Source organism: Mycteria americana, chromosome 3 (genome assembly GCF_035582795.1).
Source record: "Mycteria americana isolate JAX WOST 10 ecotype Jacksonville Zoo and Gardens chromosome 3, USCA_MyAme_1.0, whole genome shotgun sequence".
Lineage (NCBI taxonomy): Eukaryota > Metazoa > Chordata > Aves > Ciconiiformes > Ciconiidae > Mycteria > Mycteria americana.
The window spans coordinates 93,725,477-93,741,072 of NC_134367.1; the positions used below are offsets into that span (position 1 = coordinate 93,725,477).

Genomic DNA, 15,596 nt, shown 5'->3' on the forward strand with positions numbered 1-15,596 from the left:
TCTTACTAGGTTTTAGCTAAGATTTTGGCCAGGTTAACTCTCTCACAGCTAGCTTCTAAGGATTATGTTAAATACTACTGGCCATTATAATGAAGTTTTACTGCACATTGGAAATTGCTATTGTCCTCTCCAAGGCAAACTTCCCAAATATCCCAGGTGACCTAGCTTGATTTCACTTACTGATGAGATCCATGACTTCTCGGGTCAGCAGCCTGACCAGCTGTTCCTCAAGCATCTCCTGAGACTCGGGGTTGTCATCTGCAGCATCATCCTCACTGAGAAGAACAGGGTTTAGTGCGAAGGGAGCCAATGCCTTAAAGCATCCCCCCTGCCCAAGCGCAGGGAGTGAGTCACCATCAGGGTAAACACAGTGTTTTCCAGCCCTCTGCTGGCAGGGCTGTTCCCTGGGCAAAAGGCCAAAGCTCCATCCCTCTTCCCATTTCCCCCTTTCAGTACTCGTATCAAGGGGTGAAAGCTTACCAGAGCATGCTTCGCTGGTTGATCACCTGCCATTTCTGAGACAACCTCTGTTCAAGACAAAAGGGAAGATTCAGTACCTTCCTAAGGAGGCATGCTGGACACAATGCAAAGAGGCCCAAGTGATAGCTGCTGATAGAAGCACGAGAGCTTTAAACACAGCTCTCGTGCCAAGCCCCATTTTGAATGGGACAAGAACTGCTACCAACTGTGCTGAAGATGCTGTGGCTGTGCTGGCTGTAGGAATCGGAGTGAGCTGTCAGGAAAATGAGGGGACACAGGCAAAAAAAACCCCCACAAAAATTCTCAGGGCTGAAGATTGAGGAGCTGGTACCCACAGGTTTGAATTCACAGCAAGGGGTGCTGTGCAACAGCCAGGGTTCAATGCACCTCAAAAGCCCCCCTAAACAGCATCAAAATCACTCAGCATCAAGGCTCTGCCCTTGTCTCTGCTGGCTTTGGAGAGACAGACGTTCTCACACGTTGCTGCCAGCTGCTACAAGGAGTCTAGGCTGCCAAGGAACAGGCATCAAACAAGCTGTTTTCTTACCATGTGCAGATAGGTAAAGAGTGGTCCCAGCATGGGGCAGACAAGGGTTTCGTAGTATTCTGAAGGGCAGGAGAGTACCAAGGGCTTCACAAACACACCTGCACAGACCAGTTAAGGAAGAGACCCAGTGCATATGGCCAGCTGCTAGGGAGACTGCAACACACTGCCCAAACCAGCCCATTCCAGTAGGAGGCCAAGCGACAGACACCTCGAAGCCCATCTTCTCACAGCCCTGAATTAACGAGTGGCATCTCTACACAGCAAGAGCATGAGGTATTCAGCCTCTTCCCCTGACAGTTCAGCTGAGAGAGCTGAGGGTGCTTAGCGCCCATTTCCTAGCTGTCAGACTAATCGTCCAGCCCTGGAAGTGGGCTGCGAACCCCCCATGGTCTCCCACACAAGCACAAAGTCTAGTCAGACACACTACTGCTAAGCTCCTACACTATCCAAGCCCCCTTGCTCCCCAGAAGGCACTACCCACCTCTCATGGTACCTCCAGGACCACACAAATCCTTTGCACTTATTCTCTCTGACCCCATGCACTGCTGTTTCTGCTCATGCCCTCCTAGGCTCACACCTCATCCATACCAGGTGCATCCCTCTTTGTTTAACTCCTCAATCACCCTTCTTTGGCTTGGCCATACTGAAAACAATGCTAGGAAGCCACCGTGTTTTCAATTCACATGCTCAAAGCCTCCCTAGCTGGCCTGAGATGGTGACAGAAGGATACGGAGCATGGGACGCAGTCTGTAATCAGGAATGTTGTTGAGGTTGATGAAAGCTGAGCTGAGGAGCTGGGTGGCGAGACCCTCAACGGTGTAGAAATCCTGTTGCATGGAGGGACCTGCATTTCCCAGGATGTGGAAACTTCAACAAAAAACAAGTTAGTTGCAACTCTGCTAGAAACAGGTACCATGCCCCTGGTCTGGAAAGCCTGCAAGTACTATCAGCTTGAGATTAGATAGTTGCCATGCTCTTAAACAAATACTATAAAGGAATTTTAGCATGGTATCTCTTTTTTTCCGGGATACCTCCACAGGGACAGTGAATTAAGCATTTAAGCACTAAAATGCACTTTCAAGTGCTGATATATCCTAACCCACACTTAAAAGTGGCAGAGAGACAAACTAGGTCAGGATATCAGATAAGTGCTCCAACCCGACTACCTAACTGCAGAAGAGCTAAAAGCAGATCCACATTTTGAGGTACTTTTTCTGGCATGGAAGGTTACAACCACAGCGTATAGTTCACCACTGCAACTTGTACTTGGATATTATAGGATACGGCTCACATGAAAAGTCTAACTCTAGAAGAAGTCAGCACGCAGCAATAGCATACTGCTCCAGCTGTGCAACATTGGATCGCATGGGGGATATGTGGTGCTCTTACCAGTTGTCGTAGAGAGTACAAAAGAAGCCCTGCATCCTTTCTAAGACTGTTTTGTAAACAGGAGAGTCATAAAGCTCCAGCAGAGGCTGAGGAAGACCTGTGGGAAAGAATAAGCTTCAGTGATATTAATGAGAGAGCACAGTGCACCTTCAGAACATGCTGGACAGGCCCCAGCCAGCCTGATGGCGGTGAGAGAAGTGCTTGGTAAGATCAACATGCAGCCAAATGGGAAGAGGTGCAGCAACCCTAGGGCAGAACCTCCCCTCAGAGGTCAGCCAAGTTTAGGTCGGTGGTACCCAGAGCAGAGGTGTTCCCACTAAGGTTGTTATAGCCCCCTCATTTCTCCAAAGCAAAACTTACTGGAGCTATCAGAACCCAGTCAGAACCAAAGCTGACAGTTGTGCAGCTCCTCTAATAGCCCATCCCTTCATCTCTGTCAGGACACAAGCTACTGCTGAACTATATTAAAAAGTTTAGAGCAGAGATCAAGGCCCTGCTGCTTTATGTGCAGTGGTTCACAGACAGAGAGTTTATGGGTCACAGGAAACAGGTGAAGGAAGCATCTCCTCATTTTACAGATAGGAAATGGAGATAAGAAAGACAAAGCAACTTCCCTGAAATATTTCACTGTCTGTCAGAACCTGAAATTAAACTCCAATTTCCAGAGTCATGGTCCACATTTTATCAACAAGGCCACCCACTTCTGCTTGGCTGGAAAGGCTTCTGTGTTCACAAGCTCAAACCTGTTTTAAGACGGTTCCAGAAGCCTCTTTCTAATACACTGTCTGGAAACAAATGACAGGGCCATACTGCAGGACTTGGCTCTCGCCCTCCAGGACAGGTCTCTGCACCAGCACTCAGGGATCCTGCTGAGCACTAATTCTGCTCAAAAGCAGACTATTACAGCACCCCCAGTCTCTCCAGCCTGAAATGCCATGTTGAAGAGACCGCCACCCAGCTGGGATAAGCAGTTTGGTAGGGTACCCTTCATTTCATGCAGAATAAACCAATTTGAGACCAATAATTTAACTTCTTCATTTCAGCAGGTTCAAATCATAGCTGAGCTGCGAATACTATGAAGAAGCCGGCTCTCCAGCCCTTCTTCACTTCCACTGCTATTGGTGGACCACAACCTCAAACACCTCTGAGAATCTGCCCACACACTCCTCCTGAAGAGAAGCCCCTTACCTAGGATGGCATTCTTCTCCACCTCCAGCATGTCTAAGGCCTTTGCAAACGTTTCCCCCAGCCTAGCCACCATCTCTGGCATGTAGAGATTGTTGTGAGTCCTGAAACAGAAGAGCACTTGGTTTATACTCATGTGGCTCAACCCCTTTTGCCCTTGACAGTGGGATCCTCTCCTTCAGCTTGTCAACAGCTCCTCTGAGGCAGATGATGAGGAAGGTGAGACCAAGCACGTGTGCATGGGATCCCCCTTCCCCACCTGCAAAAATATTGGGGAAGCTGACCCGACAGAGACATGGAGTGACTCCACCTCATGTCCTGAATCTCCTGGCTGCCCCTTCCACTTATTTCAGTTCACCCCACCCCTTGCAAGCACTGGCAGTAAAAACTTCCAGCAATTCTCCAGTCGATGCTGGCAACAGCTTATTAGCTTGGCCAAAGGGATCAGAGAATGTGTTTTAAAAACTGACAAGACATAGATTCTGTAATCTCAAAAGATCTTCTGCACCTAAGGCCCCTGCAGAGGGAGGGGCTGTTTCAGCTCCAAAATACACACACTGCCCCCCAGGGATGGGTCACAGTCCCCAGAATGGCAGGTGGCATTGGAGGGACTCTGGGGAGAACATCAGTCGGATCAGATGTTACTCGTGGCACACACATGTGCCCCCTGGACAACACATCCAGCTGGGAACAATTCCGCATCATCAGGAGGCGGCCACGGTCAGCTCTCTGCGAGGGACACCAATTCAGCCACGGGTGGCTGGTTCTTGCCATCCAGGCCAAAATGGGTCCCCTCTTAGCCAGGGTACTGACACACACTCAGAGCTGGACTCGGCAGGGGGTGTCTCTCTCACCTACCTCTCTCCTTTGAGACCTCAGACCTCCACTCTGGGTGTCGCCAGCTGCACACAGCACAAATCCTGCAGCCTCCTCCAAAACTGCAATGCCATTGTACCTGCTGCTAGAGGTGATCAAGGGCAACTCAGTATCTCCCCCTAGAGCAGCGTTTCCCAAAGCAGGGGGGTACATGGGAATGGCTGGGGGAAGGGAGCGTGGACAGACCTCAGTATTGTCTCCAGAGTCTCAGCTTTCACTCATGTCTGAATGATTTTTTTTTTTTTTAAGGTTTCTGTTCACAATCCTGACAACCCCGATGCAGTGACGTCTGCCTGAGTTTGCAGAGAGCCTGAGTTAGCTCTGAAACGGCAACTATCCCATTTCTCTCTGCAAGTGTTAAATACTTCCCTGCTCACTGCACGTGAGGAAGGCAAGTATGTAAGTTTCATCAGAAAGAGCTACACAAATGACTTCTTAATGACTCATACTCTCATTCTGGGCTGGATCTAACACCATGCAACAGGCCTCAAAGGGGGCACAAGCTGGTTTTACTTTCCCAAGAGGGGCTAGGGAGCAGCCCAGCCTCCACAAAAGTTTGGATAATGCTGTTCCACTGACTCAAAAAACTGTGCATTTCTGCTTGAGGCTATCCTGAAACCTAGCTACTAAAATAATCCCCTCTTGTATGTGTCCTGCCTGCTACATGCCAATGTTGCCTTTGCCTCATGCTGGGCAGAAGGGCAGCGGGGCGAATGCAAGGACTGTGGAATTGTGGCGGTGAACCTTGAAATCCCACTGCTCTAACCCCAGCAGGATGGGTTAGACAGTCATATCCTGAAGCTGCGGTCATGGTTCTTAGTTGTTTCAGAGTCCTTGAAGCATTTTCTCAAGTTTGACAGTTGAGAGGGCAGATGTTCACTCACAGGCCGATCTCCCTTAATTATACTTTAGCAAGGTCCCACTGGTAACGGAGAGAAAATGTCTAATCAGCTGCTCCCCATGGGAGTTAAAAAAGCATCCAACAGCCCTCATACATGATGAAGATGTAGCCCCTAGGCATGTTCCAGCTGAGACTCTCAGCAGTGAGCAGCACTCCTGGGCATCCCACACACAGGAGAACATGGAAAAACAGAATTCAAGAGACATTTATGCTTTAGAGAAAACAAGCAAAGGATATGGCAGGACTTGGGGGAGTGTATTTTCAGCGATGGTCACAGCTCTGCTGGAAAGAGTGTCTGATGTCTAGAGAGATGGGCTTGAAGGCCAGAAGATGAGTCCTTTAGGACAGCCCGTGCTTGAAGAATCTTGATCTAAAGCTGGAGCCATCTACACCGAAAATGCCTACAGCATCCATGTCTATCCAACAGTTCTTTCACCAGCATTAATGCCTTGGTAATGTCAGCATCTCATCAAGAGGAGTTCCAAAAAAGCCTTTGTCCATGCAAAGCATTTGCTGAGCCTGACTAGTCCATTTGTAACAAAACACGAGCAAATCCCAGCACAATAAAGGTGCTGCGCCAATCAGTTCATGCAGCTGACTCCAGAAACGCGCCTTTATCTAAAGGTGGGTGGAGATCGTGATTTGGGTTTAAACTCAGGAGAGAACAATTTAAGCCAGAAGCTAGAAAGCACCTAGATGAAATGAGGTACCACCGAGGACAGGAGAATCATCACTCAAAAAGCTGCAAGCAGTGATTAACAAAGCAACCTCAAAATCATTCAGTAATACAGCTACCAAGACAGAGACAAATATGGGTAGGCACAAAAAGACAGGCTGGCAGGGAAAGCACCACACTGTCTATGCCACTCAAAACTACCTTCTTTTTCCTTGTTACCTGGACTCCCTCTCATTCCTCTCGGCTCTTTGGTCTCATCCATGACCTACCTTCAAGGTACTCACCCTGGCAAAGGCCCAATGGCTTAGCAACTTCCACTGCTTCTGTCTGCAAACACAGCAGAAGAATGCCACACAACATGCAGAGAGCAGCAGCCCCAACTGCTCAGCCTGCAAAACACCCTTTTTTTTTTTGCATACTGGTGCCTGACTTTGTGTTCAATTTAGCTGTTCAGTAGGATTCGTGCTGCTGCTACTTGCAGATCTCCTCACACAGTAACCAACACAATCCGTGAGGACTTCCACATCTGCTTCGTGCATAAGCACATGAGCAACACTGGACCCTGCTTATCCCCACAGAAAGCTGCCTAATGGCACAGAGCTAAGAGAAGCATCCATCCCCAAGCAGTAATGCAACTATGTTCCTGAAGGCATCCCCAACACAGGCAGCTTTCCTGCCAACCAGCCTTCCTCATATCCCTGTACTTCCTGCCTGCTGACAGGCTGCTACAGATTCCATATTAGCTTGTATAATCCATATTAAAGAGGACCTGAGGAAGCAGAACATGGAAAAGGCACTCAAAGCCAGCAAAAAACACACCAGAAGCTCCACAACACAAGCTCAATCTTCTCCAGAAAGACATAAGCATCATCAACATTTGCACTGAACAACTATGAGCTTGCAGTTGTCACACAAACAGGCCTCTACATCCAGCAGCAGCCAGGAAAAGTATGAAGTGGAGGATCTACTGCTCTTAATACATCATTCAATTGGTTCTTCTTGGAGCATCCAGCCTTAAGAAAAGCCTGGATACCTCTGAGTGAACTACAGACCACTCCATGTATGTTACTACCACGTGCTCAGAAAAGATTTTGGTCTGCAGGGGAGATGCTCAAACAACACAGATGCATTATCTCAAAAAACAGCCAGAGAGTGTCTTCCTTTATATAGATGGGGAAGCACTGGCAATAGAACATAGCTCATGTGTCTTCCTGGAGGTGGTAAACAAGCAGGCACAGAATTTCTGCTTCTTTACAGGCAGCGATAAGAGTTTGACAATAGTTTCCTAAGCTGCTTGTAACAGAGATCCCAAGTGTTTTTAATAATGCATAAGTTCTGGCAAGAACAGTGATCACACAAGCAAAAAGTCTGTCCGTTGCAGCCTGTTCGGACCTTGGGCACTGGTTTAGTTGGTCTCCCACAATATGGAGCATGTTCCAGGCTCTGGAAGAAATGGCATGAAGCTACCTCTACTCAGGCAACTCCACTCTACCCAGCCTCTCCCAAAAGCTCATCGATAGGATCTTTAGCGTTCCAGGATAAAAGGCAAAAACACTTCCAGCACAGCTCCACAGCCATAACAAGATGGTTCAACCCTGCTCACTGGCCAAAGTACCACCTGCTGTGCCACACAGAGCTTTGCGATGAGAAGCACTGCTAGGGTGGGTCAAGACAGCACATGCTTGTCCTACCAGTCCAGCATGCTGCTTCTCACTGGAAGCAGCACAGTCCTGAGCTCAGGGACTACCAAACACACCTGATTACACAGAGCTTGAGTAATAGGGCCCCTTTCCTCACAGGCCTGGGAGCTGAAAAATCGAAGTGGATCTGACAATGCTCTTTCCCAACAGGCTCCTGCCAAGAACAGAGCCTCAAGTTTTCAAGTACATAACAAGAAGCGTTATCTCACAAAATTGCCCCATAAGCCCGGCAAAATGCCAGTGTCAGCAGCTACCCTGAGACAGATTCCTACTTTATAATTCTGGGCACTGTGTTATTCAGGATTCCCCTTTTCTGCCTTCTTTTGCTCCCTCCTCTGGTTGCCCCAGATGTACACAACACCAGTGACGTGCAGAGAGGCACTGCAAGGTAGCAACAGCCTGAGAGTATGCATCCACTGATTTCAATAGCAGACAGTGCTTCAGGAGGCTGGTGTTCATGTTCAGCAAAACCAGCTTAATTTGACACTGAAGGGAGAACAACGCAAAACAGGATGCGATGAGAGCTGGGACTGCCCTGGTGGTGACGGGAGAGGTGGCCTTGTAGGGGCTGAGGGCAGAGCAGAGATGTTAGTCGAGAAACGATTAACTGGGTGGCAGATTTACAGCAGTGGAGGTGGGGGAGGCAACCCCAGCCCAAGCTCCCATTGGCTTTGATGGACTCTTGTAGGCCAGGCCAATGAACATTCAGAAGGCTCCAGTTTCCCCAGTGCCATTCCCCACTGTGAACAGTCAGGAACAGTACTTGGGCACCTGCACCAGCCTGTGTTCCCGCTGGCTTCACTGGGAGAACATGCTCTGAGCATTCCATGTATTTATCACAGTTTGGCTTTCAGAGATTCTTAAGTCAACAGAAATTATTTCAAGTCAACTTGACCCACCTTATAAGGGCAAGTAAATTGTCAAAAAGCTTCAGGACCTGCTCAGTGCAGGGATTACGGTAGATTGGACTTCCACTAGGCATGTATCCCACCAAGAATCCTCCAGCTTTCGCCTCTTCAGTAGCAGCAGGCCAACGAGCTCGTTTCACAACTCCCAGAATGGTGTACACGCAAAAGCTTATCTGCAGCAAGAGATGTGGACAGAGTGTTTCTTAGCCAGAGCACAACCTGAATAAATAGGTTTTCAGAGAAACCCATCATCATCCCATCTCAAAGGGAACGCTCTACAGTGAGCCTAATCTGGTGATAGGAACAAACTCTGGTGGGTTTGCAGCCAAGAAAATGCAGCAAATGATCATGCTACGTTCCATCATCTTCAGTGACCCTTGGCCATGGGAGGATGGCCTAGGAACTTGCTATTAGACATAACATCAATGCATTCAGTCTCAAGAGTATGCAAGCAACCTGGTAGGTTGCCCTCTAAAAGGAAGGGTCTACACCATGAGTTCCTCATCTCCTTCACGTGCTGGGACAGATGTAGAGGTCTGTGATGACACAGTGGTCAAACTGCATTAGCCCCAAATCACAAGCACAGCTCTGTGGACTGCATTTCAGTGTCTTCTACAGACCTAAAGATACCGACTCCATTTGCAGTCTGTCCAAGAAGTGAAGACATTTCACTAACAACTCAAACATCATGAATCTTCTCGGATGAATTTCAATTATATTCCATGCTGCAGTCTCAGCATGACACTTTCCATACTGCCTGGCTCAAAAAGCACAATTCATTACACCGTATTTCCAAAAATCATGTAACCAATTGCTTCTCCAAAACCAAACTCTGCTACACAAAGAGTAAGGAATAGTGTGCTTCACTCTGCTGAACAATCTGGTTTTGCATGGCCTACATGCTCATTACTGTAGCTTAAAGAGGCAAAAGCCACCGTGTTATTCTGCAATCTGAAAAATCTACTGATCTGCACCCTGAAGTAGATGATCAGGAGAGATCTCGTGTGTAGCCACCACAGAAATGGGGGATGGAAGGAGGCAAGTCCCATCTTGCTAAGGATTACACCTCTCCTGGTAACGATACTCACTCTAGAGCGGTTCAGGCCACTAGGATCTTCCAAGATTGGATCGGCAATTTTGTTGTCTGCACCCACATAGGAGATAAAGGCTTCAGGATCTGAGAGGACTCTGGCAGCAGCAAAAGACAGCAACAGGGATTATTGTTTGTACCAGGGAATTTGAGCAGAGTTTTGCACTGCCAATAAACATCTTAACAAATACAGAGCAGGCTAGAGAGACTAGCTAGTGCTCCACACTGTATGTGGAAACATGATAAAAAGCACCAGAGACGTGTGCACTATCCAAACATCTCCAGTTCTCTTGGGTCATAGGGACTTAAAACTTTGAATCTCTTATGAATATGGCCCTGCTGGGAAAACTCTTGTACATGCCCAGCTGCTCAGGGCTGCAGGACACCTCAGCTTTAGTAAGGAGAGCTCAGCTTCCTAGCTTCTCCTGGAGATGAGCAAAGACATCTTTTATTTCTCATTTTCTGCAAATGCTTTGAGCATGCTGGGAAGCGTTCCTCTATCACCTTACACCAACTCTTACCTAGCAATTTTCAACAAACAGCATTTAGACTCAGGTGGCAGTTTCGGAACTGCAGGAGAGCTACTACCACAATGACTGCCCCAAGCACAGGAGGTCACAAGGCACCCCACCACCCTCATTTGGTTTGCACATTCCCTTATCGGGCACATTACCTCTGCAACACCTCCAGCTCAAAGCTCAGAAAAATGACCCATACCTCTGCATCTCTGGGGAGAGCCATAAGCCAGCAACAGGAGCCATGAGCTCCTCCAGGAAAGCTTTCTGCCGCTCATAGTCCTTGAACTGGTTGCTGATGAGGACGAGGGCCTCCATAAGAGCACACTTCTCCATCTGCGTCAGAAGCAGCTCATTGGAGAGCAGCTGCTTCACGTGGTTGTACAACATCTCAAAGTTTGGCTACAAAACACATCCAAGTGGAAGAGTGTCATGCATTTGGTGTGGAGGACCACTGGGGGAGGCAGAGGTGGGGTATACTGTACTACGCAGAAAGCTGGAGGAGTATGTCTAAGTTACCTTTTCTCTACGTAGCCATCTCTTTCTCAGCCTCAAGTTTCTCTGAATGTTCAGTCTAAAAGAACCTCTTTTCTTCCCTACCCTCTATCACCATCCCACATCCAGTTTACTTTAGTCTCCAGAATGACTGAAACAAGCAGAGGAAATCCCTCTCTGCTAGGCAGTCATATCCCTTACAGCACTGTCACACCTCAAAATATTTCTGGTGCTTTTATTTGCTCACCAAAAGTACCTCGCTCCTTTGGCTCTCAAGTGCCAGGCTTAGGACTCTTCCATCTCTTTGCTACACCTAGGTTAATAACAATTCCTACAGCTATCACCATCTCCACAGGAATGGTTGAGTTTCTTCCCTACCCACTCTAGTCGCAACTATGTCTTCCTGTAACTTTGTATAAGCATTAGCAATCATCCCCTTCAGCAAAGTCATCTGAACATGTTCTAGGGCAGCTCTGGGCCCTTGGCTCTTCCAGTGAGGATGTTTGGCTGGCCATGGGAAAGAGTGAGCTCTTGTAGTCCATGTAGTTCAAGGACCAGCAGAGTGGGACAAAGACAAACCCGCTAGTTCTTAGTGGCTACTGCAGAATGCAGACTGGAACCCCTAAATTACCTTAATTAGCAACCTCAAAAAATGTCTTTGTTTAAACTAGCAATGTCCTATGGTGCTCCCATAATCCTAGAGCCACTCCACACAAACATCCCTACAGAAAGGAGTTCAGAGCTACACATGTTGCATGCAGGCTGTTTAGTTCAGCAAAACCAAACAAAACACCGGCTCCTGGATTTTAAACCTATCTGTTTTTTCTAGTCTCCCCAAGCTAACCCAGAAAACAAATACTCTCCTCTTGCTCCTACATTCTGTTAAGTAACAGAAGAAAGTCTGGAGATTAGTCATGCTAGCATCTTCAGCTGAGGAATCAATTGAGACCACCACAAGTGACAAAATGGAAATTCAGCAAACGTTCCCATAAAATGAATGTAGTGCTGCTTGTATCCTCCTCATCCCTTTTGCATTTAATTAATCACCTTTTCATTTAACTCACCACTTTACAATTCAAGTCTTCAGGCAGAAAATTTTTCAGGGGTGGGGGGGGAAGAAGAGAGGTGCAGGGAATGAAACACTTTGCCATTTGTGCAGCAGGAATGTTTCTTGCAAGAAAAACAGAGGCTGTAGCCAAGGAAGCTGAAGATCTCAAAAAATCCAGCTGAAATTGAGGCAAGACTCCTCATGATAGAGTTGAATTTACATACCAGGACAAGCTGAGGGTAATCCCGACACATCTTTATGATTGAGGAGCATGCATGCCTTCTCACATTCTTCACTGCTCGAGTTCTAGGAGCCTGGACAGACATAACAAACTTCAATGCAACAAAACAAAAGTTCAGACAAATGCAGGGTATCTTCAAGAGACAAATGCATTATATACAGTTTTCTGCACTGTTGCATACAGATGTAAAAAGCATTTCCAACCCCCCAGCCCAAAAAAAATCACACAACCACCAAATTTCCTATGAAGCAGTAGCCAACCCAAGAAGCCCATGTTCGAACAAGCTGTACTCAAGGAGAGAGGATGCCATGGATCTTACTCACTATTTCAAGACTCCAAGCACTCCCTAGGTAGCTGGCAGCTTTACAGCCATCCTTCACAGCCATATATACCAACCACCAAAGAGTACCCACAGCTAATGAAGGGATTTCACTCTCAGGAAGGCCAACACAGACTTTAGGACTAAGTGCACTGGCCTTAGACCACACCTGTGGCCTTCTAAGTTTGTGAGCCAAAGCTTATTAGGCTATGTCAACCAAGAACAGATCAGTTTATCTAGACTTCCCAGCCCTTTCCAGGAGCAGGACTATACTTAAGAAGCCTACTACAGCGGAGTCTTCAGACTCAGCATGCTCTCAAACAGAGTATGATTTGATCCAACTGTTATAGCTTATTAGTAGAGAATAATTCAGACATACCTTACTTTCTTCTATAACTTCAAAGGTAACTGAAGCAAACAGCTGTGAGAAAAGGGAGGAAAAATCCAAAACCTCATGTCATTTCTTAATATCTAGCACTCATGTGTGTTTTGAGCTCAAGGAACAGATCATAAGACTTTGGTGCAATTTCATTAAGGTCAGAGAAGAACCCTTGACTAAGTTGACAGATGAATCATCAGCACAGTGAGGCCTTGAAATAAAACATGGTGTTTACTGGCCAGAGCATGCACTTAATGTTAAGATTTAAGGCTAGAAACTGCAAAAATTGTGTTATTTGACATTGTTTCTTCTTGAACAAGACAGTCTCAGTTTTTCCCATCTTTAACATGAAGGATAGTCCTTCCCTGACAGTAACGCCAAGAGGATTAACTCCTGCAGTTTAGTACAAGGGCCTTGCACCGCAAAAAGCCTACTTGATTTTAGCATGGTCTGTAAGTACCTACCTTGGAAAGTACTTGTGGTAGGTATTCTGGTCGGTAAGTGACAAATGGGAAGAGAGCAGAGACATTGGTGAGCACACAGGACAGGATGAGAGGATCCTTTGTTTCAAAATTAAGGACAAGCTGCAGCAGATCTATGCCATCATTCACTGGGATTTCCTACAAGGCAGGAAAAGGAAAGAAAAAAAAGAGGCAACACTCAGTACTTCAGCCTGTAGCATGCATCCTACAACTCCTAGAGCTAGGCCACAGAACTGCTGCTATTGTTATCAGGCCTCTCAGCTGAACACAGCTGTTCTCAAAGCAGAAAGAAAAGCAGTAGAAACCTCAGTTTAACTGCATGCTATGTGCACTTGCTGAGGGAAAAAGAAGAGCAGCATTGCCATTGTTGGTAGGGCAGTCTTGAGATGTCAATCTCAAGTCCCCATACTATTGCCTGCACCTCTGGGAAAGGCAATTTTCCTCTCTCTGGCTCCCAATTCTCCTCTTGACTCTGTCCAATAGATTCCACGCTTAACCAACTATATCAATGCATATAATTATTTTACTGTGATTAGAATGATGAACTAAAGTACATGAGCAGCCTAATCTAATTAAAAAAATCAAGTCAGCCTACATCAGACTGAGAAAAAAAAGCTTTCCTTCTGATTTGCCTGCTGTTGAACAAAAAGCAGAGGGAAATTGCTTCTGATGATCTTCTCCCTGAGCATGAGTTTCTCTCATTTAGTTAAAAGTTAAAAATAAAATAAATAAAAAAAAAAATCTAATCAGGGGATGATTAAAAAGAATAAACTTAGGCAATTTCCACTTAAGCAGTCCTCTTCTCTAGCAAGGCTCTATGTCACAGCATGCCACCTGAGCACTCCGCTGTGACTTCTCATGGCACAGTGTCCAGAACCAAGACATGCCTGACAGAGTAAGCCAGTATGAGTTTGGTCCCACCTAAAGAAGGGTCACTACTCCTCATGCAAATCACTCACCAAACAATCTGGTTACTTCCATGCAAAACCCCAGTTACTACACACTTTTCAAGGACAACATAGCTGAAAAAACCCACTCAAGTCAACCCAGAACAAGCCAGAAGGGCAGGCAAGAGCATCTGGTACACATACGTCTTTATCCAGGGTTCGAAACATCTGGCTGATGACGCTCTCCGAGAAGAAGGTCATGGCATCCCACTGCACAAAGGATGGGGAGAAGATGGAGCAGAGACCTTCGCCTGTCTTAGCTGAAAGGAAGAGAACAGTGGAGCTCTCACCATGCTCCTCCCCACATGCATACCACCAGGCTGATAAGCTCCTGCGCTGCAACATCTTAGCACTCACAAGTATTTTGGTCACACAGCCCTCCCTGCAGATGCCTGGCAGGGATGCACCGGGAGCAATTAAGGTACTCCCGTGTGATTTGCCTCATTCAAGTGAAGGCTCCCGAGACTTCTATAAGTCTGATCTTTGAGATACTATAGGGAGCAACACCAACAAATCACAGAAGGGAAAAGGAAAGGAGGGAGACCACATGCCCAGACTCAGCACTGCAGGCAAGACTGCCCTCGGTGTGGCTTTGCAGAGCACCAAGTGGCCTTCCTTCACAGGAGGAAAGCAAGGTGACTTACAGAGGGATTTGCCACTCAGGCAGAACTTCCCTGAACAAAAATAGTATGTTACGGCGATAATAAGGCCCAAATAATTGAAAAATTGTATCAGAGGGACAGCTGCATCTGTTTTGCAGAGAGATTTGGGGAAGGGAAAGGAAGAGCCAGGGGCTTCACATTAGCTATTCCACAGGTAGACTGCAAAGGGTTAAATTTGCGGTGGGGTGGGTTTGATTTTATTTTGCTTTTAACTTGCAAAGACCTTAAAAGCCTGAAAGCCTAGTGTGGGGTCTTGGCTCCCCCTTAAAAAAAAAAAAAAAAGAAAAAAAAAGGCAAAGAAGTTTCTTCTTGGCTTGAATTAAAAAGCAAATCCCATATCCCTATTTTTTTTTCAGGTAACTTACAGTTCATGGGTCCAGTATCAACAGGAGCTGTGAGCTGGTACTTCAGCCATTCACCAGCCATTTGGAAGCCAGTTCGAGGGTCCAGACGACAAGCCATCCTCATCACCTCTCCTTGCTGGGCTCGAAAGGCTGCAGTGAAAGATCAGACACCATGCAACAAGCTGATGGTACAAATGCTCCCTTCCCCAAAGCTCACCTGCAGCTTTGCAGACCTGGGAACATTACAGACTGTTGCTCTGGCAATAGCTGTGTAGTAAGCTCAGATATACAGTCAGTAAACTAGGTATAACAGGATGGGCAACTTTTTGAAGCAATTTAAATGGACTAAAAAATGATGGATTAACATAAAAAGAAGTGCAATTAAAATGCAATATGAATTATGAAAATCTAT

The 15,596-nt window shown here is 46.7% G+C and overlaps 1 protein-coding gene across 4 annotated transcripts in view; it reads right to left on the reverse strand.

Moving 5' to 3' along the window:
* The window catches only part of XPO5 (exportin 5), a 31,960-nt gene that overhangs the window by 6,392 nt on the left and 9,972 nt on the right, over positions 1–15,596 (reverse strand). For 2 of the 4 annotated variants that reach the window (XM_075496146.1, XM_075496144.1), the window contains 14 exons: positions 15,206–15,334; positions 14,323–14,438; positions 13,214–13,369; positions 12,750–12,791; positions 12,035–12,124; positions 10,470–10,669; positions 9,751–9,850; positions 8,654–8,835; positions 3,605–3,705; positions 2,417–2,513; positions 1,758–1,894; positions 1,028–1,125; positions 481–527; positions 181–275 (listed from right to left, as the gene is read on the reverse strand). In XM_075496146.1, coding sequence (XP_075352261.1) covers positions 181–275; positions 481–527; positions 1,028–1,125; positions 1,758–1,894; positions 2,417–2,513; positions 3,605–3,705; positions 8,654–8,835; positions 9,751–9,850; positions 10,470–10,669; positions 12,035–12,124; positions 12,750–12,791; positions 13,214–13,369; positions 14,323–14,438; positions 15,206–15,334 — 1,590 coding nt within the window. Of the gene's footprint in view, positions 1–180; positions 276–480; positions 528–1,027; positions 1,126–1,757; positions 1,895–2,416; positions 2,514–3,604; positions 3,706–8,653; positions 8,836–9,750; positions 9,851–10,469; positions 10,670–12,034; positions 12,143–12,749; positions 12,792–13,213; positions 13,370–14,322; positions 14,439–15,205; positions 15,335–15,596 lie in introns of all 4 variants that reach the window. The other 2 variants (XM_075496145.1, XM_075496143.1) reach the window with 1 other exon arrangement.